General features: G+C 44.4%; 1 protein-coding gene across 2 annotated transcripts; it reads right to left on the reverse strand.

The window, feature by feature from the left end:
• Positions 1 to 9: 9 nt before the first annotated feature.
• Positions 10 to 23517, reverse strand: atm (ATM serine/threonine kinase). 2 transcript variants are annotated; one of them, XM_085131296.1, is made up of 63 exons: positions 23195 to 23517; positions 22890 to 22983; positions 21967 to 22085; positions 21567 to 21712; positions 21220 to 21384; positions 20963 to 21128; positions 20624 to 20862; positions 19566 to 19735; positions 19248 to 19426; positions 18683 to 19054; positions 18394 to 18597; positions 18057 to 18158; positions 17612 to 17846; positions 17395 to 17526; positions 17148 to 17273; positions 16961 to 17050; positions 16669 to 16855; positions 16377 to 16570; positions 16219 to 16298; positions 15955 to 16110; positions 15619 to 15694; positions 15340 to 15482; positions 15134 to 15251; positions 14862 to 15032; positions 14372 to 14547; positions 14003 to 14246; positions 13725 to 13840; positions 13469 to 13595; positions 13161 to 13360; positions 12460 to 12634; positions 11783 to 11941; positions 11535 to 11667; positions 11357 to 11452; positions 11092 to 11263; positions 10864 to 11005; positions 10601 to 10777; positions 10204 to 10381; positions 9980 to 10085; positions 9728 to 9886; positions 9536 to 9644; positions 9145 to 9233; positions 8941 to 9043; positions 8674 to 8822; positions 8477 to 8581; positions 8276 to 8395; positions 7937 to 8171; positions 7668 to 7841; positions 7436 to 7555; positions 6644 to 6861; positions 6327 to 6534; positions 6120 to 6245; positions 5879 to 6019; positions 5525 to 5663; positions 4979 to 5061; positions 4671 to 4811; positions 2940 to 3056; positions 2689 to 2838; positions 2421 to 2586; positions 1991 to 2077; positions 1766 to 1880; positions 1199 to 1262; positions 946 to 1088; positions 10 to 859 (listed from the first exon to the last, which is right to left on the reverse strand). In XM_085131296.1, the coding sequence occupies exons 2-63, from the start codon at positions 22959 to 22961 to the stop codon at positions 679 to 681; spliced, it is 9285 nt and encodes a 3094-aa protein (XP_084987422.1). In that variant the 5' UTR covers positions 22962 to 22983; positions 23195 to 23517; the 3' UTR covers positions 10 to 678. The 2 variants fall into 2 exon arrangements, with proteins under 2 accessions (XP_084987422.1, XP_084987421.1); XM_085131295.1 differs by having other exon boundaries at positions 10 to 862; positions 23195 to 23515.
• Positions 23518 to 23578: the final 61 nt, after the last annotated feature.

The raw sequence follows: 23578 nt of genomic DNA on the forward strand, positions 1-23578 counted from the left end.
TTGTTTCCCTCCTGAGCACACAGCAAAGACAATGACGAGTTGGCGAGTCTAAACATGACACAGGCGTTATCTGCTTAAGTGTCAGAGCAGTGAGTGAGTACTGCTATGCCGAGTGTGCAGTGGAAAGGTACTGAAAACATGACATATGGGCAGGTAGACACAGTGTGTTTCAGTGATGCAGTGGCTGAGCGACAAGAAAATATGGAGAGGATATTTTAATGTGAAAATGAAATGCATTAATCAGGCCAGCATGCTTTTGGATTGACTGCTTTTTTATTTATTTAATGATACAGTACTCATTTGACAAAGCAGCCTTATATTCAATGCACAGGAAAAGAACAAAAACACTTTACCTGATAATAAAGAACAGACATGAAATGACGCCTGGAGAAGGCTTTAAATGGTACTTCACATTCATAGAGTCACTTAGCAACATTCACATTCATCTGGGTGAAACATAAAACATGCACAGCAAACATGTCAGCCTTCCAAACACGCACACAAAGTTATTTGGTCTTTTTAATAATTTTTGTGATTTGGCTTGATTCCTAATGTTCATCTGTTGAGTCAGTTTTATTAGAGTCGTACAAAAAGGAATGAAAATTCCCACCGATCTTTTTTTCAACCAAAATAAACTTTTTCTTTTGCACTTTTTCCCTGATATCACTTTTTTCAAGTCTACACCCAGGCCTGCCATCCTGGGAAAAGTCTGCTAAGGTTTTTGGGGTCCATGGCTTGCTGGATGAGCAGGTTGACCTGTCCTCCCACGCTGAGCACCGTTCCCTCTTCCACTCCCTTGAGCTTCTCCTGCAGCCGCAGCAGCACCCGCTCCGCCACCTTGTTGAAGCTCTGACTGTCACTGCTGGAAAGAATACGAGGGGAAGAGACTGAACACACACACAAAACCTCGCCAGCTCCAATTCTGACACTTCTCTCCTTGATTACCTGGATTTACGGCTGTTGTCTATGTCATCTCCCCCCATAGTGGAGCTTAGCGTTGCGTTGAGCTCCTGCTGCTCGTCATGCTGCAGGTAAAAAGCTTTTAGGGGGTTCATGGTCCAGTCAAACAAAGGGTCATACAGCAGCACCTATTTAAAACGTACAAAGACACAGAAATGTACAAAAGCACTCCTTAATATGGAGTTACGGAATAAAACATAATATTTAGAGCTCTGTGTAAACCGTCCCATGATTTTACCTCCACAATAGTCAACAGAGCTTCTTGAGAACTTCTCATCACCTCCATCGTCTTCTCACAGCATCTGAAAGGGAAAGCAGGGTTCAGATTATTTATAGTGCTGAATGTTTAAAATGTCTAAATTGCAACAGATTTCCCAACATGAATCTTATTCTGTGGTCTGAGAAAAGATTAATGAGGAAGCTTGTTTAATGACACAATGTAATATGCCATTTCAAATTATAAAACTTTATTAATTGTGAAGGAAACTCATCAATCAATGGTGATTAGCTACTCATACAATAAAAGGATCAGATAATTTTTTTATTATGTCCTGTAAAACCTCAGAATTGACAGGGGGTGCACTTTGTTTTTACCTCGATTTTTACTGCAAGCCACTTTGCAACCCACCTCCACTTCAGTTTATATTTTCATGTCTGATTCAAATTTGTCATCTCATGGATGCCTGCCGTGTTCTGTCACAGAGTCTTTACTTCCAATTTTCCATGTATGAGTATAAAAGGGCCTGAAGGTCCCAGACCACTGCTGACAAATAAGAGCAACATCTGAGCATAATCATTAGCTAACCTCCTGAAAACTCCTTCCACTCCAGTGATGCCCATACCGTCCACAATGTCTCTGGAGAGTCTGAAGGGGACAGTCTCAGGGGTCGGGAGGATCTTGCCTTGCTCAAAGGCCACACCTTTAAAACATCAACAACAAAAACACACACAGTGAAGAAAAAGGGGCATCCACACTGGAGGAAAAAAACATTTTCCGAAACAAAGCGTGACCTTCTTGGTGTAAGAATACCTAAATCGATGTGCACCAGTTCTGCAGTCTGTTCGTCGATCAGTATGTTCTGGATGTGTCTGTCACCCAGACCCACGATGTAGCCGACTGTGGACACAAAACAGAAAACAGAAGGTTTGTTTTTACAATTACTGGATCGTCGTTTGGAGATAATATGAAATCTCGTTGCTGCAAATGTATATTTTTTAATTCTGTGTCATGACTGATAAATATTTTCTTTCAACTCTGGACTTCAACTGAGAACAAAATGTTGACACGCTGAGGTGAAAGGTGGTGTTTTATGTACAAAGCAAACCGGGATCCATCAATCACCTTAACAATAATCAACACCAACACTTTAGTTTCAAGTCACATCAATTATGTCGCCCTTCGGTTTGTGGCATCTTGTATTTACAGTACATAATGAGCTTTACTCTGTGAGACGGTGTACCTATAGAGGAGGTGGCCACACTGCGAGTGTAAGCCAGCCGCTTCTCCATCCACACTGCGGGATCCAGGAACCGTTCCATGCAGAAATACCTAAAGACCGGCCTGAACTTCGTGCACACCTCGTTGTAGGCCTGCATCTTCTCATCGAATGCAAGTCTCTGAGCGTCCTGCAGTGACAGCCCAACAAAAACTACAGCTGTGAGTTCTGAACCCATAGCAAGCATGTGTTGCCATGTTGCAAAAGTGTTTTCCTGTCAGTACCGCCATACCATCATCTTCCTCCGGCAGGCTAGGTTGGCCCAATCTTGGGGTCGGAAGCGTTTGTGAGCTCCTTTATTGGGCTCCACCAGAAACTCCCCGATGGGCACCGTCCCAGAGCACCACTCTAACACACCACTGCGCTGTGAGAAAGGCACCACCTGGAATCAAGTATATGACAGATTTTTTTTTAAGCAACGAAGGGAAAAAGAGATGAAAGCAAATGTGAAGCAGTGCCACAGATGTGCGTCTATCGGGGAACCTTGTATCGTCTGATGTTGAGCTTCCTCTTGCGAGTGTCTGTATTGCGCTGCAGCAGCATGGAGCACATGCCGAAGACCTGCTGCATCACTGCGTCCTGTCGCAGGTCGTCCTGACCCTGTTTGCATTAAAACACTAAAATCACTCACAGGTGACGTGACCAAAATCATCACAACGATCCTTTATTTTAGTGCAGTTCAGTGTATTTGTACAGCCCAGTATCACGTGTGAGGGCTCAAACTGCTTCACAGCCATTGAAGCAAAACAAGAACAGACAGACTGAGTTCTGTAGGACACTGGGAGTTTTAAGACGTTTGCAGTCATTCATTTGTTAATGGCTGAATTCTTCGGTTGATAGTTCCTCTGAGTTTCAGGCAAGACAACTTTGGAGGAACTACTTTGAAATTTAATGCAATTTAATGCAGGGGTGTCAAACTCCAGGCCTCCAGGGCCGGTGTCCTGCAGGTTTTAGATCTCAAGTTGGCAATTACATGCAATCTGTTTTTGGTAATACAGTAAATAACTGTGAAAAACCATAGAAAATCGCATATCTGTTGAGGTCTACACAGAGAGAATTCACATTTACGAGAAATGTGCAACCTATAGGAAAATAACCACAATACAACCAGTTGGTGGCCAAGTTGGGGCGCGTCTCCTCGAGTTGATGTCATTGACAAAGACTCATTCAGACTGATGGCAACATGTTAGCAATCTGTCTGCATTTATAAATTAGACAGCAGCTATTTACAAGTGGCCGGCATAGTATACAGGAACATATGTGCCGAGTATAACCTGGAAGTCCCGAGGTCAAAATGGGAGATGCCCCCTAGGGTGGTGGAGAACACTGAGCTAAGATCCTGTGGGACTTCCAGATACAGACGGACAAAATTGGTGGTGGCTAACCAACCGGACATAGTGGTGGTAGACAAGCAGAGGAAGACGGCCGTAGTGATCGATGGAGGTATAGTGAATGACAGCAACATCAGGAAGAAGGAACACAAGAAGCTGGAGAAGTACCAAGGGCTCAGAGAAGAGCTCGAGAAGTTGTGGAGGGTGAAGGTAACAGTGGTCCCAGTGGTAATCGGAGCAGTAGGTGCATTGACTCCCAAGCTAGGCGAGTGGCTGCTGACCTATTTTTACTCGTGCGACTGAGGTGTTTGCTAGCTCTGAATCAGTCAATCGATACAACACTACCATGCAAAATATAGCGATGCTACGCTGTAGAGCTTTTTTTTCACCACCCAATCAAACACACAGTTTCAACTCTCCTGTTTTTTTTTTCACTTTCATCTTATTTTGGAAGCTGCTGAGTCAAACTCCCAGGCCGTTTAATGCTGCTGACTGTTGTGAGTTTAATATTAATGCAAAACAAGCACACAGATACAAAACTATTAAGTTTCACCACGACTCTCCCAAGTGGTAAATCATTAGCCTTTAATTGACTGTCAAATGTGTCAGCAAACACAAGCATGCTCTCACACACAAACACACAGCCTGCTAAAGAATGTTTTCATTAGAAAGGAGTGAAAGCCTGTTTGTCCTGGTACAAAAACAGGATTCATTATTAGCAATAGCCAAAGCCAAATGGAAAAAAACTCAAGTTTAAATTGTGAGCACCTTCCCGTCAGGGCTGGCCAGACTATAATGGCACACGAGAAGATATTTGTTGAAAGACAAAAAAACCCGACGTCAAAAGCACACGTAAGACACGCACAAACGCACGCACGCTTACTTTGACCAGCTGTCTCCTGCTTTTGCCGTCAGAGCCGACGCAGTCGATGATCTTGGGCAGGTTGACTCCTCCGGCCAGGTGATAGTGTGGCATGAAGGACCTGACAGTCACCAGGTTTTCATAACCACCGGACGGATCCACCTGTTTACACGATAAATATGAGACAAATAATTCAACCAAACCAATTAAAAAATGACACTATACACTAAACATGGATCACCCCAGTAACACTTAAAAAACAAAACTTTATATAAACTCTGAAAGCAGCAAAGTTCTCTCTCTCTGTATGTTTTTAAGTTGTATTTTACCTTAATTTCCATTGTGGGTATGGTGACCTCCTCAAGGTCTCTAATTTGCATGATAGGCTGATCAGCGGGGATGGGGATAGCCTCTGAAACCAAACAAGGACACAAAGGATGTCTAAGCAGCGGACATTTAATGCACACAACCATAACATATATACACATTCAGAGGTCGTGAGTAGCTGTAGAATGTTAGGTCTACTAGCAACAGCTGAGTGGACCTGAGCAACTATGAGGAGAAAAGTCTTCATCCCTTCATGACCACAGTGTACTGATCCTCTAACGGCTGCTCCCAGCAGGATAAGGCACCACGGCACAAAGCTCAAATAATCTCAAACTGGTTTCTTAAACATGACAATGAGTTCACTGTACTCACACCTTTGGCATTTGGTGAAACCAAAGATTCACATCATGGAGCAAAATCTTTCCAGCGCCTTGCTGAATCTGTGCCACGAAGAATTAAAGCAGCTCTGATCCAAAAAGATGACTCAACCCACTCCTAACACGGTGCACCTAATAAAGTGGCCAGCGAGTGAAGAAAGCATAACTCACTCTTCTCTGTTTTGTGTCTGCTGGCATCCATGTAAGCCAGGGTGATGTAGGCATCGCACAGGCGCTCGATCCCTCGGATCATCTCGGCTCGCTTCTTCCTGATGGTGGCGATGATCTTCCGAGCGACATCCGAACGCTCCTGAATGAGGGAGAACATGTAAACAATTTTTAAAAACAAACAAACACACCAGGTGCTTCTTTTTTTGTCATGTTACAACATTTAACACACCCAAAGTTTCAAAACGCAACAGCGCTGTCCCCGTTTAATGCAAACACCATGACAAACGACGTGTCATATTTAAGCTCCGCATGATGGAGAGAATCGTGTAAAACGGATGGAAACATCACACTCACCAGATCAAACTGCGAGAGCTGTCGCGTAGCACTCTTAGACTGCCGGGACCTGCAAAAGTTTTCGTCTTTGTTGGCATTGACCAGGGCGAAGATGATAAAGAGCGTGTGGTGAGGGTGCTGCAGAGATGCTCGGCATATCAGCTATGAGGAGGGAGGAGTACAAATAATAAACTGGACGTGGCTGCAGCAAACCTTTTACATAATGCGGTTTACACAATAATGAATAAAAGAGCCGCGTTACCTCATTGAGGACATCGTGGAATCCTGTATCCTCTGCCACGCCAGTTGCCATCTTGGTTCCCATGCGGGCGGCCAGCTGATACATGAGAGGCAGAAACTTGTAGGACGGGATCTGTTTCACCCCTTTCTGTATAAGACAGAAACAAAAAGCTTTGTCAGATAATTATATTTGTAAGATTCAGTGCAGATATGTGAACGTTTTACTGACCTTCATCATCTCATTTACATCTTTAATGTCAGCATTTTCCAGCCAGAGGGAAGCCAGCCGGAAGACCCAGGTGTCGTGCTCCTCACCCTGCTCCAGACACTGGATGTAATTCTCCACAGCCTTACACAGAAAGCGCTTTCTGTCCGTCCGCAGGTTGGACAGGGCTTTTTCATCCAGCTCCAGCTCTCTTTGGACTTTTATTGTGTACCTGTGAAGTTGCACAAAGACAGGCTGGAAACAGGCCTTCACTTTTTCTTTGGTTGTAACTGGACCTCAGCTTAAATGCAATACATCGAGTTGTAAATGTGCAAATCAACCTGTTGGAGGTCACTTTATGCTCCTTTATCAAGCCCACTTCCTCCTTGGCCTTTTCCAGCAGGGCCTGTTTGTTCTCAAACTCAGACGAGTTCATGTATTTGTCGATGCTCTGGTACTGAGCGTCAGAGAAGCGGGCCAGAGATAAAAACGCCTCAGTCCGCTGGTTCTGGAGCCTGGAGTCCTGAAGTCCCGATTCCCCCTCTATCACCTCCACTGCCTGAGCAGAGATGAGACCTTTATTAATTCAACAGTACAGGGCTGTTCTCACGTGAGGAAACAAAAATCAGCATAAAAAAGGCAAAAACTTACAGGTGTCAACACAAACATTAAAAAAATGTAAAACAAGATTTAACCAGATGCACAAAAAAATGTCACTACAAAACCCGATTCAGACGTATAAAACACACACAGACACACACATGAATTATTTAATTTTGTCTATATGAATCTGGCGTAGCCAAAGGACATAAAGTGTAAACTTGCAGACGTTTAATATTTATGTCGTCGCCTGCTCCTAATTTGTCTGGACATAAATAAATAATTCATGTGAGGGTGTGTGCGTATGAAGGCCCGCATGCTGCCAAGCCGACGGGTAATAAACCATTCATTTCTCTAGGCGATCACTGCTGTGTGTGTGGATTTTAGGGCGTTTGAGACCTTTAAGATTTAAGATTCCTGTTTTGGTCGCTCTTCTTCACACGAAAAGAAAATACCAGAAAATAACTCTTAACCGGAGCCACTTTAATCTTTTAATAAAGCTTCGACTGCTCATACCAAAAGCTTCTTCTTACCCTCTCCAGGTACTTCTCCAGTATGACTCCAGGACTTTCCAGGCAGGTTTCTGCCAGCCAGTTACCACACAGCCTGAGGCACTCGGTGTAGACTGGCGCTAATGCAGGATTTAAATCCACCTGTGCAACACACATCAAACCAGCTCAATAACCCATCTTGGTATTTGGATTTAACTTAGCTAATCTCACTGTTTTGCATTAGATACAACACAGCGTTATGTGTCCAACTGACCTTTTTCTCTAGGCTGTGTATCATCTGTCTCAGCAGGCCCAGAGCCAGACCCTGCTCTCCCTTTGCCCAGAAAACCTGGGCCTCCTCCAGTTGCCACGACGACACAGGTAGCGACGCCCAGGTCCTTCCACCGCCGGCATGCTGCTTCATCTGGTAGACTGCACGCTCTGCCAGCTGGATAGAGGTTAGAAGCAACCTTCATATGACATTCATGTGGTAAAAAGGAAAACAGTGCTTCAAACCTTCACCTGTGGATCTGTGGATGTTACCTGCGTGTTTCCGGCCTTGCGAGCTAACCGGCACAAGTCCATGAGATGGTCAGTGAGAACAGAGCTGAGGTACTGGCTGCTGTCGGGCTCTTCCACCCTGGACAACAGGGTGTGCTGGGCCACAGAGCGGACAGCTAGGATGGGTTCCACTAAAGCAAAGTCACTGTCAACGAGGAGCTGAGAGTGGTGCCGCCACTGGCCGTAAACTTCTCTCAGGATGAGGTCTGAGAAGGGTCTAATGTAAAAAAAAGAAAAGAAAAAAAGAGTTTAACCATGAATAAGTCCAGAGGAGGCGTCCCGTGTGTTACTGACTGTGTGGTATGCTTCTGCCTGAGTCACCTGGAGAACAGCTCTTTAACACTCTCCAGCTCTCTGACGCTCTGCAGGTTCCTGAGGGCTGGATACAGAGATGACACGGCCTCCAGACTGCCTTTGCGTAGCTCTTCCACCTCGGCACCCCTGTAGAAATGCATACGCGTTATAAAGCAGAAATAAAGCTGTCGTACCAGAGGGTAAAACTTCATATTTTGTCCACCGCACCTGGCCTGTTTCAGAGTTTCATCAAATATGGAGAACTCCTTATTCCTGAGTGCTTGCAGGGCACAAAACACAGATTCGTGAAAGCCAGGATTGGATTTCTCACTCCTGCAACAGCAAGACATATTTGGAGAAAAAAAAAAATCAGCTTCTAACTGTGAGATTATAGTTGTGTTTCATGCAGCAGATGCTTCCCTCACCTTTCTGACAGCTCAAAATCCCACTGGGTGTTCCTCCAGGCTGCTTGAAAGCGAAGATCTCGCAGCTCAGCTCCCCACTCGACCCCTTCGCTCTCGAGACCCCTCATGTAGGTGGCCAGGATGCTGCTTAGACCGAAGTTCTGCAGACCCTGTCGGCATAAGATTAAAGAAACTGTGTTACAGTGCACTGAATGTATTAGCTAAAATGTTTCAATCTAAAACATTCTTTGGAGGAAGTGGTTCGTCATAGTATCATTTCAATCATACCTCCACGATGCCCACTTGCCGAGTGACCTCGGGAAGGGTACAGTGAAGGTCATAGGAGGTCAGGGCCCTTCCCCACATAGCCTCGTGTTCGTAGGTGCGAATCCTGTGAATTCACGTGGCAAAACGGCATCAGCAGATCTGATAATGACTGAAGCCTAATGAAGAATAAGTGACCGTGTGAAAGACCTAATTGAAATTTTCTACCTCGTCAGGGGGCTGGTCATGGTTTCGCCACCACAGCCATACAGACTATCCGGCTCCCCGATGCTGCGATACACCTCGATCAGCAGCTCCTATTAAGTATGCAAAAATGAGAGGAGAACAAGAAAGTCTTTTAAAAACAGATAAAATAGCTGATGTGTGATAATGATGATACATCAAAATGCAAGATCAGCTTCAACAGCAATGCATTTCCTGGTTGCCATAAGAGGCTGTCTTTTTTTTCCTCCCATATTTAAATCTTTTTATGGCTGTGAAGCTCCATGAAAATTTAATTTATATTCTTAGCCAAACAAATAACATTGATTTGACCTGATGTTGCCATTTAGAAAACAAAGCAGCCTGTGTAACTATGTGTGCAGCACGAAGAACCAACCTGCAGACTGATATTGGTGTCTTCTATGCTCTTCTCGGTCAGGCTGGAGATCGTGAAGGTCTGGCTGTTCTCTTCAAAATTTATTTTCCGCGTTGCTCTGGAGTTGGCTCTGCAGTTACAGGAAATGGATCAAAAATGAAAAGCTGGATAAAGTTATTTTTCTGTTACTGTTTAAATGAAGCCGCCGCATACTTGCGACTTTCTTCCATGTTAGCTTTGATCTTGTCCACGTAGATCTCGGTGTACAGCAGGGCGGTGAAGTGAGCTGAGCAGGACTGAGCAGCTTTGGCCACCTCCAGGTAGTTCAGATCCAGCCAGAAGTTTGAGTCGCACACTGTGCCAAAGGATTTGCTGCAAGAAGGCAAAGCTCTACATTCATACTACGGCAGGTTTACTGGGGCAGAGACAAGAGCAGGTCCAATCGAATAATATCTGACTACAAACCCGTCAGCTTCCAGTGGCCTCTGCTGGTGTCTGAGGTAGTCAATAACTGCAAGCATGGTACGTAGAGAGGTCTTATCATGCACGCCCTGGCTCGCAGTGTCGGTCTCTGCAGAGAATAACATGGACCCTCATCTCAAAGCAAACAAGCACTAAATACGATCTATCGTCCACTGTCAAAATATAAGGAACAGGATTAATAATATTTGTCACAGATTCAAACTGACCAGAGTCAGACGTGAGAGGAGTGGCGGAGCGACTCGAGGCCTGAGCACTTCTGCAACAAAAGCTGAAAAAGTCCTGAATGTGGGAGGAGAGCAAGTCCCTAAACGACCCATCGGAGTCATCCAGAAGAATGGAGTGAATGATGAGAGGCAGTAACCTCTGACAGCAGTCCACCCACACCTAAACATGGAGAGAAAGATGGAGCGACACAGAAGGAATAAGGTGGAGTAGGCTGTACTGACATTCAGTATATGACTACAAATGTTAACTAATTAAACACAAATTAAACAGAACAATTTACTTTCTCTTGTTGTTTGAATTTTTTATTCTAAAAAAATACAAAATTCTGGCTGAGTAATGTAGCCATTCGACTTCTAAACAGCTCTTAGGATAACTCACCAGGCAGAGTGGTCGGGACAAAAGCAGAGCCTCACACTTGACCCCTCCGCTGTCCAGCAGCGCTGTGCACAGAGCCTTCAGCCAGTTCTTATGGCTGCCCGCCTGGGGAATCCAAAACTCCTGGCTCTTCAGGTTTCCTCTGGCCTCTGTGCTCTCCTTGGCAGCCACAGCAACCACCTGGCAGCCAGTAATCAGATGCATGAGCTTGCTGTGAGCTCCCGTGAGGTAACTTGCAGACACATGTGCAAATATCTAAAACCCACCTTATTTTTGGCTGTTCTGAATGGGTTAAGGTAAGTCAGCATGGGGTCTCTGTTCCCTTTGTGTTGCTCCCAGAAGTCGACTCCTGACTGAGTTGCGAGGATGTTCTTCAGGCACTGAGCTGCTGCCCGTCTCACCTCGATTCTGGCAGACAACCACAGCACAGAGCACATCAGCTTTTCCCATCATCATGAGTTAAAACCTGATAGCTACAGAATTTGAGGACGTACTGCTGTTGAGTGAGCGCGTCGTTCGTGCAGTTGAGGACGATGTACAGACACTGAGACTCGGTGGATTCGAAGAGGGAGACGGCTTTTTCATACAGGGGGTCTCTGCCATGGAGAAGGGCGATGTTGGACAAGTCTACTGGGCCCAGCTCTCCTAAACAGCTGCCTGCCGCCTCTGCAGCACAAGGACTGAGCTATGAGAGCACTGCCAAACTGAATCTTATCAAACTGTTGACATGGAAGACAACACAGCTTTGATTTGTTTTACCCTGAATGTCAGCTCCTCCAGGGTGGCCGGCTGCTAGTTTACAGAGCTGCAGCAGATTGAGGACCAGCTTCACCAGCACACTGTCGCTCGCGTCGGCTAAAAAGGACGACACGGATGGAAAACATTTACATGCAATCGTTCTCACGCAGAAACCACTCTTCCTCCTTTAGCATCATACCGTGGCACTCTTTAAGAAGCTCTCTGATCTGTCCTTTGTTGTCATGCAGCTGTCTGGTGAGCTCCTTTAACCCCTCGAGTCTAGTCAGAGGTAAGGAGTCACAGGACGTCACTGACAGGAAGTGGGCGATCTCCTGCAGGGGGGATAATTAAAAATTCATTACTCTCCGTATCAAAATGATGAGAGAAGATCTAAATAGACTTTTAAAGCGAGGACATTATATTTACACATGTATTTGCTGCTTTTACCTGTCTCAGACTGAAGGTGCCAGCGTTATATTTGAGTTTGTGCTGTACAGCCCGCAGCTCTCTGAATTCAGGGATATCAGGGAAAGGCTCCAACCCTCTGATGGCTTCCTTTAACGTCTGCTGATTTTCTATGACAAGAAACTGCAGCAGACTCAGAACCTTCAGGGCAAAAAGAGGATTCAAAATCAAAATCATGCACACTGAAAATGAGCCACAGTTATTCTAAGACAAAGATATGAAATAAAGAAGAGTTTGTTATCAGCAAACAGTCCATCCTTCTGTCTGTGCACAAAAAGACCCAGATTGTCTTCCTCCATTAACCACAACCGCTCTCGGCAGATGGAGCCCCTCCCCAAGCCTGGTTCTGCCGGAGATTTCTTCCTGTTAAAGAGGAGTTTTTCCTTTCCACTGTTGCCAAAGTGCTTACTCAAAGGGGTTCATAAAATTGTTGGGTTGTTCTCTGTATATACTATTGCAGGGTCTACCTTACAATATAAACCACCTTAAGGCGACCGTTGTTGTGATTTGTGTAAATGGCATTCCTAAAAACTGTCTTTCCCATTTTCCTAACAAAATATTAAGAAATTATGGGCGGCCCAAGAGTTTTGAACTGTATGCTGTGTACTAAATACTAAATACATTCAACGAACACCACGCTTTGGCATGCAATCACTTACCTGCTCTGAGATGGAGGGTCGGCTGGTCACCTGAGCAGTTAGAGTTCCAATGATGACCTGTAGGTGGCAGCCCAGAGCATCATCACAGACCTGCAGGGACACGTGACACACGGAGGCCAGCAGGTCACAGCACAGAGCAAGGCTGCGGGTAGAAACCTCATCACACGGAACTGGTCTGTGGACAGCAGGAAAACAGTGTTTATGTATGTACAGCACAATATGTGTGAAATGTAGAAAAACTGTTCTGTAACCTAGCCTAAAACCGCGCTATTAATGTAGCTAAGTTAGCTCAATTTTTTAGCAGTATCGAGATACCGTGTAATGCTAGAAAACAACAACAACAATAATAATAATGATAATAATAATAATAGAACAGGAATAGTATAAAAATTTATTTATACTAAATTTATATATATATATGAAAAAGGATAACAACAAATTTCTATATATACATATAAACACTTAAAAACAGCCATTAAGAATGGGAAATGATCAATTTCAGTGATAACAAGTAATCACAGACTTGCTTTGGTTTAAATTATGATTTTATCTTGGCGTTACAAATTTTAAGATCACTTATTGTTTTTATTTCTAGTGGTAACGTGTTCCACATCTGTGGGCCTTTAATTTCATATAATATCATCTGATTGACTTACTCAGGATTCACACCAGTGTGTAAGTCTGCCTGCGAGTGCACCGACCTGCTGTTAATATGGTGAATGAGCGTGTAGATTATATCTCTGAGAACAAAGGCCCAGGCTCCACCCAGACCGTCCTTCACCTCCCTGAGCAGCAGGCTGACGAACAAATGGTACATGAGGAGGATGCGGTGCCGTTCGTAGCTGTTGGTCGTCTCTGCTGCTCTTTCACACACGGCCAGCAGAATCCTCTGGATAGAAATCTACAGACAGATGTAACATTATTGCACATAGAACAGAAAACGGAACACTGTGACTATTATCAAAACAAAAAAAAGTTTGACTGGGTGACGATACATGAGACATCATACCGGGGTTTTTGACAGAATGGCTACCAGTGACTTGTGGTTGGCACCGTGGCACTTGCTGAGGTAGTCCAGTGTAGCTTTGATGACATATGAGCTGAAGTATGGTGGATTTGGTACCGGGTCTAGCTCTCTGAGAGATATTAAACACTGATTTTGACGTCCATTTGTTACCATACTGAGTATTTAGATGAATGAACAGTAAAAGAAAATAAAACAACAACAACAACAACAAATTACTACAGGACAAATATCCCAATACCCAATAAAGCGTTTCAGGTCTCCTCTGTCTTCTTCAGCTCCACTTCCTTCATACAGAGTCATGAGCAGTTCCACTACAATGTCAGCCAGGTTACTGTGGATCAGGCTGTCGATTTGCTGTGGACACATGTGAGAAGGTGAATTTTAGAGTATATAAAATCATTTGACTATGGCTTGTTCAGCAAAGCATTTGTGACCTTGATAACATTTTCTCAGATCTTAGGACTGACAAGCAAAAGTCTTGAGTGCAGATGTACTGTCGATACAAGCTGGTGTTACCTGTTTACCCAGACAGCTGGCATCTTTGAGCAGGTCATACACCATGTTGGCCTTCTCTCTCTGCTGTGCAACCTGCGAGTCCTGGCCCGGCAGTGCAAAATATGGCAAAATGTTGACCATGATCTTTGGGAAACAGTCTGCCAGTAAGTCCCTCCAGTCTTTGTCGAGAGACCTGCCGATAGACTTCACCTGCTCAAAGTCATCCAGGAAGACCAGGCGGGGGATCAGCACCGGGTAGGAAGAGCTTTAAGGGTATTGGAAAAGGATGCTCAGTCGTAATACACTTGATTTCAAAAAAACACCAGCTTAATGTAACTATAGCAGAAGGAAATGTGACTCAGTGACGCAAAGATGAGCTTGTTTTCTCACTTATAGAACTCTTTGACTGTGGCATGATCCAGTAGACTGTAGGGGAAAGATCCAAGAGTGTAGCGGTCATCAGACTGTCTCTGTGCGAGCCACTCGGCCACCAGGTAGTTCAGGTGAGAGCTGACGAATGTTTTTACGCTCCTGTAGCCCAGCGCTCTGGAGACACTGCACAACATCTGAGGTGAAAGAGAGGACAGGACAAATCACGTCACCCTGGACGATTACTAAACCACAGTAAATCAGTTTGCATGCTTGATTGAAATATTCTCCTCCCTATATTCTGCGCCTTGAAAAAGGAACTCCCATAAATCCACATGCAATAGAGTCAGTCGCAAAAATCCCACCTCTTACTGGCAGTAAAACTGGCCCATAGTGACATACGGTGCAGTATTAATCTGCATCAGAGTAGTTATCCAAAGCACGTGTTACCTCACTTTTACAATGCATCAAGACCTTGTAAAAGCAAAATTGCATTCAAGTAGCTTGTTACCTTTTTAATGAGCTGCTCTTCAATATCGTTTTCTTTATAAGACTGAAAGAGTGCAAACAGGGACTGTTTTTCACACACGGGGCTACAGCACAGTACGACTGACAAGCTCTTGAGCAGGGTGGCCTTGCGGTTGAATATCTCGTCCTCCCGGTCCTCAGAAGAGCAGCCTCTCTGCGTGTGATTGCACAAACAATACGTTAGTCGGTGTGTGTATGGGGGGGGGGGGGTATAGCAAAGAGTTGCCGACATGTGGTAATGCTGCTCGGTCTTACCGGAAGCTTCATCCCCTCCTGAGCCTTCAGGTAAACATTCTCAAAGGCTTTCTGCTGGTGTTTAAGTGGCAGCATCTTCGTCTTATCTGGTTGCTCTGAGCTCATGTCCAGAAACAGGCTGGAGATGCGATACCAGCGAGCACATATTTATCTGTCTGATCTTGGTCTTGCTTTATGTTTATTAGTGGTAAAAGACGGAAGCGTACCTCTCCACTGAAACGGCTACCAGCATGCGGACTTGGTGGTGTGCGTCTGCGAGGTGAGATGGAAGGACAACAGACACGGGATGGTCTTCCTCTCCGTCAGAGGTTCTGATGCTCAGGACGGCCCACTTACAGCATGGGTCGGCCTAACCAAGCCGAAATGACAGCAAACACAAAAGAACAAGCAAAGTCAAAAGCAGTGACAACGAGAGCTGCTGCAGTAATGGGACACTTTTACAGGCAGTAAAAACAGCAACACTGTTGCTTAATCGTAGATTTTACCTCCAGGAGAGCAACCAGACATTGCACTAAAGCAGCTCGCACAGATGCCACGCATTTACCTGTATGGCTCAGGAAACTGAAACGCAGTACAATAGGAGCATTAGTAACAGTTCTGACTACTATACACTTCCACAGAAAACAATACATTGTTTGTAGTGCAACAAATATACATGTTTTACCCTGTAGCAAACCCTTAAACAAGAGAATTTCAAATTCCAAAAGAAGGTAATTTTACACTTGACTTCTCTATCAAGGATTGAAATCATGTATGTAAATGTAATCTTTTTTAAAGAGCAGCCAGTTCATCTATTAATGGTGTAAAAACATGCTTCTAACCAGAATCCGGACACCACTTTCAGCAAGGATCCCTGCACATGTCTCATCTCCTCTGGCATGTGATGGGTTTTCCCCAGGCTCTTTATGGAGGGTAACAAACTCATCAGTACAGCAGCACAGATCTCCTGGTCCTGACGATACAGAGAGCACAGGTCCCTGTGAAGACAGCAACAAATACATCTATTTATTACCACAGACACATTAATTCACGTTGTGCAGATTGAATGTGTCTAACAAATACGAGTAAGAGAAAGGTTCTCATACGCCAGAGGACGGAGCAGCGAGTCAAATTCCTCCGGGGAGAGCGAGTCCTCAGCAGGAAGCTTCTTCAGCAGGCTGAGATACTGCAAGAAAACCAGATAAGATGAGTGTTTCTGGCTAAAGGGTTGCCACGGTGATCCTCCAAATTTGCTGCTGCCTACCATGTTGAGGTGCAGGGCTTTACTGAAGTCCATCTGCTCCACCAGCAGCAGCAGCTTGCGCCGCACTTCCTGGGGTTTGAAAAGCAGGCCGTGGACGGGCTGGACCGAGCCGCACTCGCACAGGAACTCCAACACTGCGAGGAAAGCCAGGTCCTGCTGTGCCAGATGATCTTCTGATAGAAGGCTTTTCGCACCTGCAAGGTAGCGAGCAATGTGTATGAAACGTGTTAATTTTTTACTTAGCTGTCTGTGTTTTTAAGAAAGGAACAAACCAGGAAAGGACCCGACATACCTGGGCCGCAGGAAGTGTCGGTGTTGTCTCCTTTGGGCCTGTGGTTCCCGTTGGTGCTGCTCTGGGGCTCTTCACCATCATCAAACAAGTCAACATCATGGCCTTGCTGAGTTCTGGTCATTTCCCACTCATCATCCATGTGGTCATCCTCATCCATGACAGTGACTCTCCTGGCAGCAGTGCTTATCTAAAGGGAAAAAGAAGGGAGCTTGATTTCACAAGCCTGCTTTTCACATTAAGGTTTTTCCTTTTGTATCTTTTAAATCTGTGACATGCTCTTTCTGTTGCTTACCAACATTTTGCAGATTTCCGCCAGCTCGCTGAGGAGGCTGGCTGGCAGAATCATTATAAAGAAACCAGAGGAGGTGGGACAAATATTTTCCTGCAGAATGATCACAAAAGTAGTTAAAATCCACTGTCAATGCCTGACTTTGACTTTAAGAGATATGGTTGTTTTTCTAGAAGAAAAGCTTTGTCACCTTGTTTTTTCTGCTGGCAGACTGTGTGCAAAGCTTCATAACAGACCTCAGGGTGCCCATGGTCCCTTCCTCTATCATTTTTACTTTCACCCCTGAAACAAACCCGCTGAAGTCCTGGGCGAGGGCCTATGAGCAAGAACAGCCCGAAAACTTTAAAGCTGGGGCTCATATTTCATTTCAATTTTCAATATGACAAACAAGGGTTCTCAGCCAGGCAGGAATCAGATTTTATGACTTAACTGATTACCTTTGCTTTACCGAAGAGCTGCGATCGGCAGGCCTCCTCCTCAGTCAGAAACCCAGTGGAGACGTAAGCTGCCAAAACAGCAGTCAGCTGACTGAAACAACGCACCAGACACTCTGGAGGAGTGGACTGAGACTGTCGAGGGTCCAAAACAATAGATGTTATTGTTTACCATGAAAAACAACATTCATACGTGCACACACATCTGACTTTAACTCACTTCAGGAGAGAAGCAGTTGAGTAAATTGTCAGCCACGCAGAGCAGGGACTGCTCCAACTTGTTTCTGAGGCCGGGGACAGCAGCAAACCGGCTGTCAGCTGACGCCGTCCTCGCCGACTGGTCAAATCTGCGGACTTCTGACGGCGACGTGTTGAAGCCGAACTGCTGGTACAGTCTCTCAATCTGTTCCAGGTTGTCTTTGGCATCAGAGGGTATTTGCTCTTGAGAAAAGGCACTTTGAAGAGAAAAGAGTTGCAAAGAGGGTTAGTTTAATTCCCAAATCTCAAAGCAATACCTACAGAGAGGGCAGAGAGAGATGCAGTGCAGAAACTGGCTGTATATTACAGGTTATGGCTAGAAATTGTATATATATATATATATATATATATATATATATATATATATAGTAATAAAAGAGGTTGAAAAATAAAAGAATTCCCCTCACCTTTCTATGCCATGAGTACCCAGCAGAAACTTTAGGCTGACTCTGGCGTCCTTCATAGTAAGAGAGACCAAGATGTTCGCTATAAGATTGTGAGGAAAGTCTCTGCAATTAAAAGAAAAGTTTCGTTTTTATCTTAAATACAAATGCAATAATACAAGATAAACTTTATTCTAGGAAAAAATCCAGAAACAAAGGAAAAATATGAAGTAAGGTTCAATTTTCTGAGTTTTGGAGTTTGTGCAAACAGAAAAAGAATCCTTTTTTAACTGGAACATCTTATCTTTTGAATATAAAAGCACCTTCTACAAATATTAACATCAGTGTATAACCTGCCAACCTGCAAATGATGGGGTGAGGTCTGGAGCTGTCCTCCATCTCATCACTCTGGTCGCTCATCAGCATCCAAGCTATGAAGCTCTCCTTCAGATTAGGTGATGTGGCTCCTTCTGTGGCCCCCGCAAAGTCCCAGCCTGATGCTGAGATGAGACTTTTTGGGACCGGACACTTTAGCAGGGCCTGGGCAAGACAGAGTGCAGCACTCCTGCGTACGAGGAATTGAATCACATTAGTACCTTTTGTGTAATTAAAGAAAACTACTGTTGCAATGAAAAAAGAGAGAAACTCACTTGGACGGTTTGCATACAGATCCAGATAAAAGCTTCCAAAAGTCTCTGTCCACATTAATCAGTCCTCCCTGGATGATGGAGGCCAGCAGGTCCAGGCTGAGGGACTCTGTCGGGGACGAGCTGACCCCACGCACTGCCAGGCGCCATACCTTAACCCAGAGCCTTCCCAGCTCCATCCTGTAGACCTGGGCTCTCTCTGGGTAGCGAGCTTGGCACCGGGCCACCTCCCTCAGACAGCGCAGCACATACACACCCCTCTCTCCCCTCCGCTGCTCTGCCAGGAGCTGGTGCAACACTGACAGCAGTGAGACCAGCTCGCGTCCAGGCACCATGTATGGGTACTTAGAGGTAAGCGCTGTGGTGATTTGCAGCCTGAGAGGGGAAATAAAAGACGGGAATGTCTTTATGTGACGCTGATAGCACAGCAGTCCTCCGTGTCTCAAGGCAGAGTTGATGCCCCATAAAATAAAAAGCAATAACACTGATTTAAAAGTCACTCTACCCAGTAATCATCTTTATTTAACTTGAAAATGTGTTTATATTATTTGTGCTGTGATTATCATACCACGGTATGACATCAAAGTCACTGTGCTGAGGCTGCAGATGCTCACGGAGGACCTCCCAGCCCATTTCGATACGCCGGCGCTTGCTGGCAGCTCCGTGGGTGGGACTGCCCATCTGTGTGGCTCTGATGGAGGCCTGGGTGACATCCACGATGTGGGTGTCACTGTCATCATTAAACAGCTACAGCAAAGAAACGTAAGAGCGTTTAAAGGATTAAATGTGTCCAGACACCCTCCTCTAATGAGCTTCCTCACCGCACTTTTGAGCGAAGCTGAACCTTGATGCGCTCGGTGCATACATGGCGTTCGAGCTTTCTTACCTGGTGACAGATGTCAGCCGTAAGCTCAATGAGATTGTCTTTGACGGCTATGTGTCTGGTCCCTGTGACGTACTTCCCTCTGCTGCCTATGTGACCAATCTCCCTGACCAACGCGTTGTGGAGGTTGTACAGCAGACTCCGCCACTTGGACCAGTCCTCAGCATGTGCACCTGCAGTATGAGTGAGAGCAGCCACCAGTTATTGGTTATTTATTTAAGGATATTCAAATATTTATGTTCATGACGTTTAAATAATTACTGCCAACAAATGAACGCAAACCTTGAGTTCAGCCACAGCTTTGCAAAAGTTTAGATTTTTGATGTTTTCACCAGTGAAATTTGAAAGATTAAATTTAAATTAAACTTTTTTACTTACCTACTGGTTTCTATCTAACACTCACACACACTCACACACCAATGAATGCATCAGTCTGGAATGCATTGGGAACAACCCGAGATTCAGTATCTTGCCCAGAAAGAAGGTTGGAAGTGGGAGCAGACAGGGATCGAACAACCAACCTTCCAGTCCGCTCTACCTCCTTAGCCCCCCAAATGCAAACTGAGCATCAGAATGAGGAAGATGATTTAATTACTTTGAATGTACCATGCTTGTTGTTGCAAGACATGCTGGTCTGAGCATTTCAGAAACTGCTGATCTGCTGGGATTTTCCTACATAACCATGTCTGCAGTTTACAGAAAATGATCCAAAAAAGAGGAAATGTCCAGCGAGCGACAGTGGTCTAAGCGAAAATGCTTTTGTGATGTCAGAGATTAGAGGAGAAAGGTTATATTGCTGTAAGAGATAGGAAACTCAAATATGCCCTTAAAACAAAGTAGTTGGATGATCTTAATCAAGGTGAAGAAGAGCATCTCAAATTGCGCAAGACATCAAACCTTAAAGCAGATGGGCTACGGCAGCAGAAGACGAACCAGAAAGGAAGGTGTACCTAACAAAGTGTTTGGTGAGTGTAGATCCCGCAATAAGGCCTGGCCTCCGACCACTATTAACCACAAACGCTGTAAACCAACATTTAAAATGAAGTTTTTAAAAGAAGAACCTGTATCCTGCGTCTTGGCTCCTTTGGGGTGATGGACACAAATCTGTAGGTTGAAGAACTCCACAATCTCCTCTTTGAGAGCTGGACTGGGCCTCATGTCTGCCCAGACGTACAGTATGGAAGGCAGAAGCTCCTCTCCCAGTCGACACAGCCTCATCCTACAATTCATAGCTGCAGATCTCAAGAAGATGTTCAGAGCTGAGACGAGGTGCTCCAAAACAGCCAAGTGTTTCTCCTGCCTGATACGATTGATACAAAGAATGCATAGTGTTTAAATTTAGCGACTAATACCAGAACATATATGCAACGTAAATCTAAAACAGTGTTAAAAGTCTTCACCTGACATTAAGCAGTGCTTTGGAGAAAAAGCTGAACAGCGTGTCATTGAATCCATCGGTCTGCATGTAGCCGCCCTGCACCACTGTGTGGATCACTCTGCTCACCAAAACGCGGTTGATGGGTCTGGACGAGGAGTTGAACAAACCACAGTACAAGTCCAAAAGATCTAAGGATCAAGAATAAACACAGATCCATCAGTTCTTACTTTTGTCTGCTTCCTGATGTTTAGAAAATAAAACTCCAAATAGCCCACTGACCTTGCCACTGCTGTGGAGTGATGTCACACCAGTACTTGCGGACAGAGAGGATGTCCTTTACAAGGAGGCTGCTATAATCTTCTCCATAGGCTGAACAGCAGTACGAACTCTGCAGAACCTCCAGCACATGTTTCAGCAGCTCACTGCACTTCAGACGAGGCCCGCCTGGAGGAAGAAGAGGACACTCTTAACTGCAGTCCCCACAGTTCATTCAATATGTTTTCTACTGTGTCTGATGAATTAATGAAAGATACTTATAAATATAAAGATATATGAGTGTTCCCTAATTTATTATGACATACATTCACCCAAAATTGAAACATATTGCAACCTGCTCCTGCTCTTACGTTTGTTAGCACAGCGAATGAAGTATTTAATCAGGCTGCATATTTCAGCCATCTTCTTCTGCCGCGTGGCCAGCGTTGTTGCTGTGATGTTGGATTTGCTTGATTGCATGCTTTCCGTCTCCTTTTGGACATAGCGCTGCAGAAACCTGATGCAATAAAATGCCAAGCAGAATAAAGAGCGTTCATTTATAGAAGCCACTTGTTCCGGTACATGTGCTAACTTTAGCTAAAATCATTTATGAGTTACGAGCATGTTGCAGAATATGAAATAAGAACAAATACTTATTTAAGAACTTTTCAAAAGATGCAAAAAGGTCAAAAATAGTACCTTCTCTGAAAACACCTTATAGATATATACATTTTGTATTTATATGGTTGCAAATACTCTGAGGCAGGTTACCTGAAAACAGCATCCCATGTGAGTTGCTTGGAGGCTTTTGCTTTAGCTGATGAGTTACGATCCAGTTCTTGCACAATCTCTGGAGATCGGAGGAGCCGTCTGAAGCGCTCAGCTTCTTTCTGATAATAAAAACGAGATGAAATAAAAAGCATTTACACCGCACTGATTAAAACCATTTCAGGTTTATTTAATTATGGATAATTCCCCACAAAATTCACTTCAAAGCTCTTTATACTGTAAGTTAAAGACCCAACGGTATTGGAGAAAACCCCAACAGTCAAGCGACCCAATACGAGCAGGCACTTAGCGATAAGAAAACCCCCCATTTTAACAGGAAGAACCAGGATTTGATTTTCTGTTCAATAAATACATATAATGTGTCACAACTGAGAACTTGTGGGGCTATACAGACTATTAACATACCAAGATGACTGGCAAATCTTATTTTGTTTTTGTTGCTACTAGTGCCAGGAAAGTAAATAAACCTTTATTTTAAAAAAATAACTGATTTTAGAGTCTTTCAGCTATTCATCGCACTGCCTTTGTACACTTATAAAGTGCAAAATTGATGCAGTGCAAGCCACAGGCAAATTGCATCTTATTTGCAAGTGGACAGGACAGATGCTGATGCTCAGCAGATGTATAAGCAGTGCAATCTAAGCTTCTGACTGAGTTCAATACTGTACGGTAAGAAGAGCCCTGATTTGAAGGTAGTAACTAAAAGAAGTGAATTAAAGGATAACTGTGGTAGTTACTGGTGTTGGGCTGCTTTGCCATGATAACTGGACAACAGTGTTAGTTAGCATCCTCTGTTATTTTAAAATATGCTAAATAGGGAGTTGTTTAACCTATTTAAAGTACATTGAATCGCCTATGAATTCATTTATTTGGACAACTGATAGGCAGTAGTTCGTCTTTTTCACCTTCCTCTCTGTAGCTTTGTCATTCTCGAGTGCTCTGCAGCAGGCCAGGAGATCATGAAGAACCAGGCTCATTGTGCCTCACCGTATGTACACACTGGAGGGACAGGATGTTGACAAAAGTTATTCATCCGCTTTATACCTACACTATTATTACTTAGTAGACAGTGTAGATTTCTACCATTCGACCCACACTTTAGTCACTGCTTCACTGCTCATGCAAACTACTTTAGCAGCACGACACTGGCAGATTAAGCTTTTAACTTCATTCACAAACGTCCATTCAAACACCTGCACTGTTCACTGACCTCAGATGACTGCAGCGATTGCAGTTACGGAGTTGTCACGCGCGCAGGTGCAGATGTTAGCTGAGGTAAGGCACACAGCTACTGTACCTGCCATAACAACTTTGCCATCTTGTAGAGCCACACGCACGCACGCACACGTAACCCACGCATAAAATATTCCCGCCCCAGCAGCAAGGCTCAGCTCCTCACATCACTTCCTTCTCATACCTGGTATTGAGTGAGTCCATTCACTTTTCTATCAGCATGAAAATAAACCTAATGTTTTTAATAGGTATGGTGTTATTGCAGTGGTATACGACCTGCTGAAGTCACGTTCAACCTATAAGTTGAAGTATATATATGTAAAAAACTATAGAATGTTATCCAGATTGATTTTTTCTATTT

The sequence above is a fragment of the Neolamprologus multifasciatus genome, chromosome 14 (assembly GCF_963576455.1).
Source record: "Neolamprologus multifasciatus chromosome 14, fNeoMul1.2, whole genome shotgun sequence".
NCBI lineage: Eukaryota > Metazoa > Chordata > Actinopteri > Cichliformes > Cichlidae > Neolamprologus > Neolamprologus multifasciatus.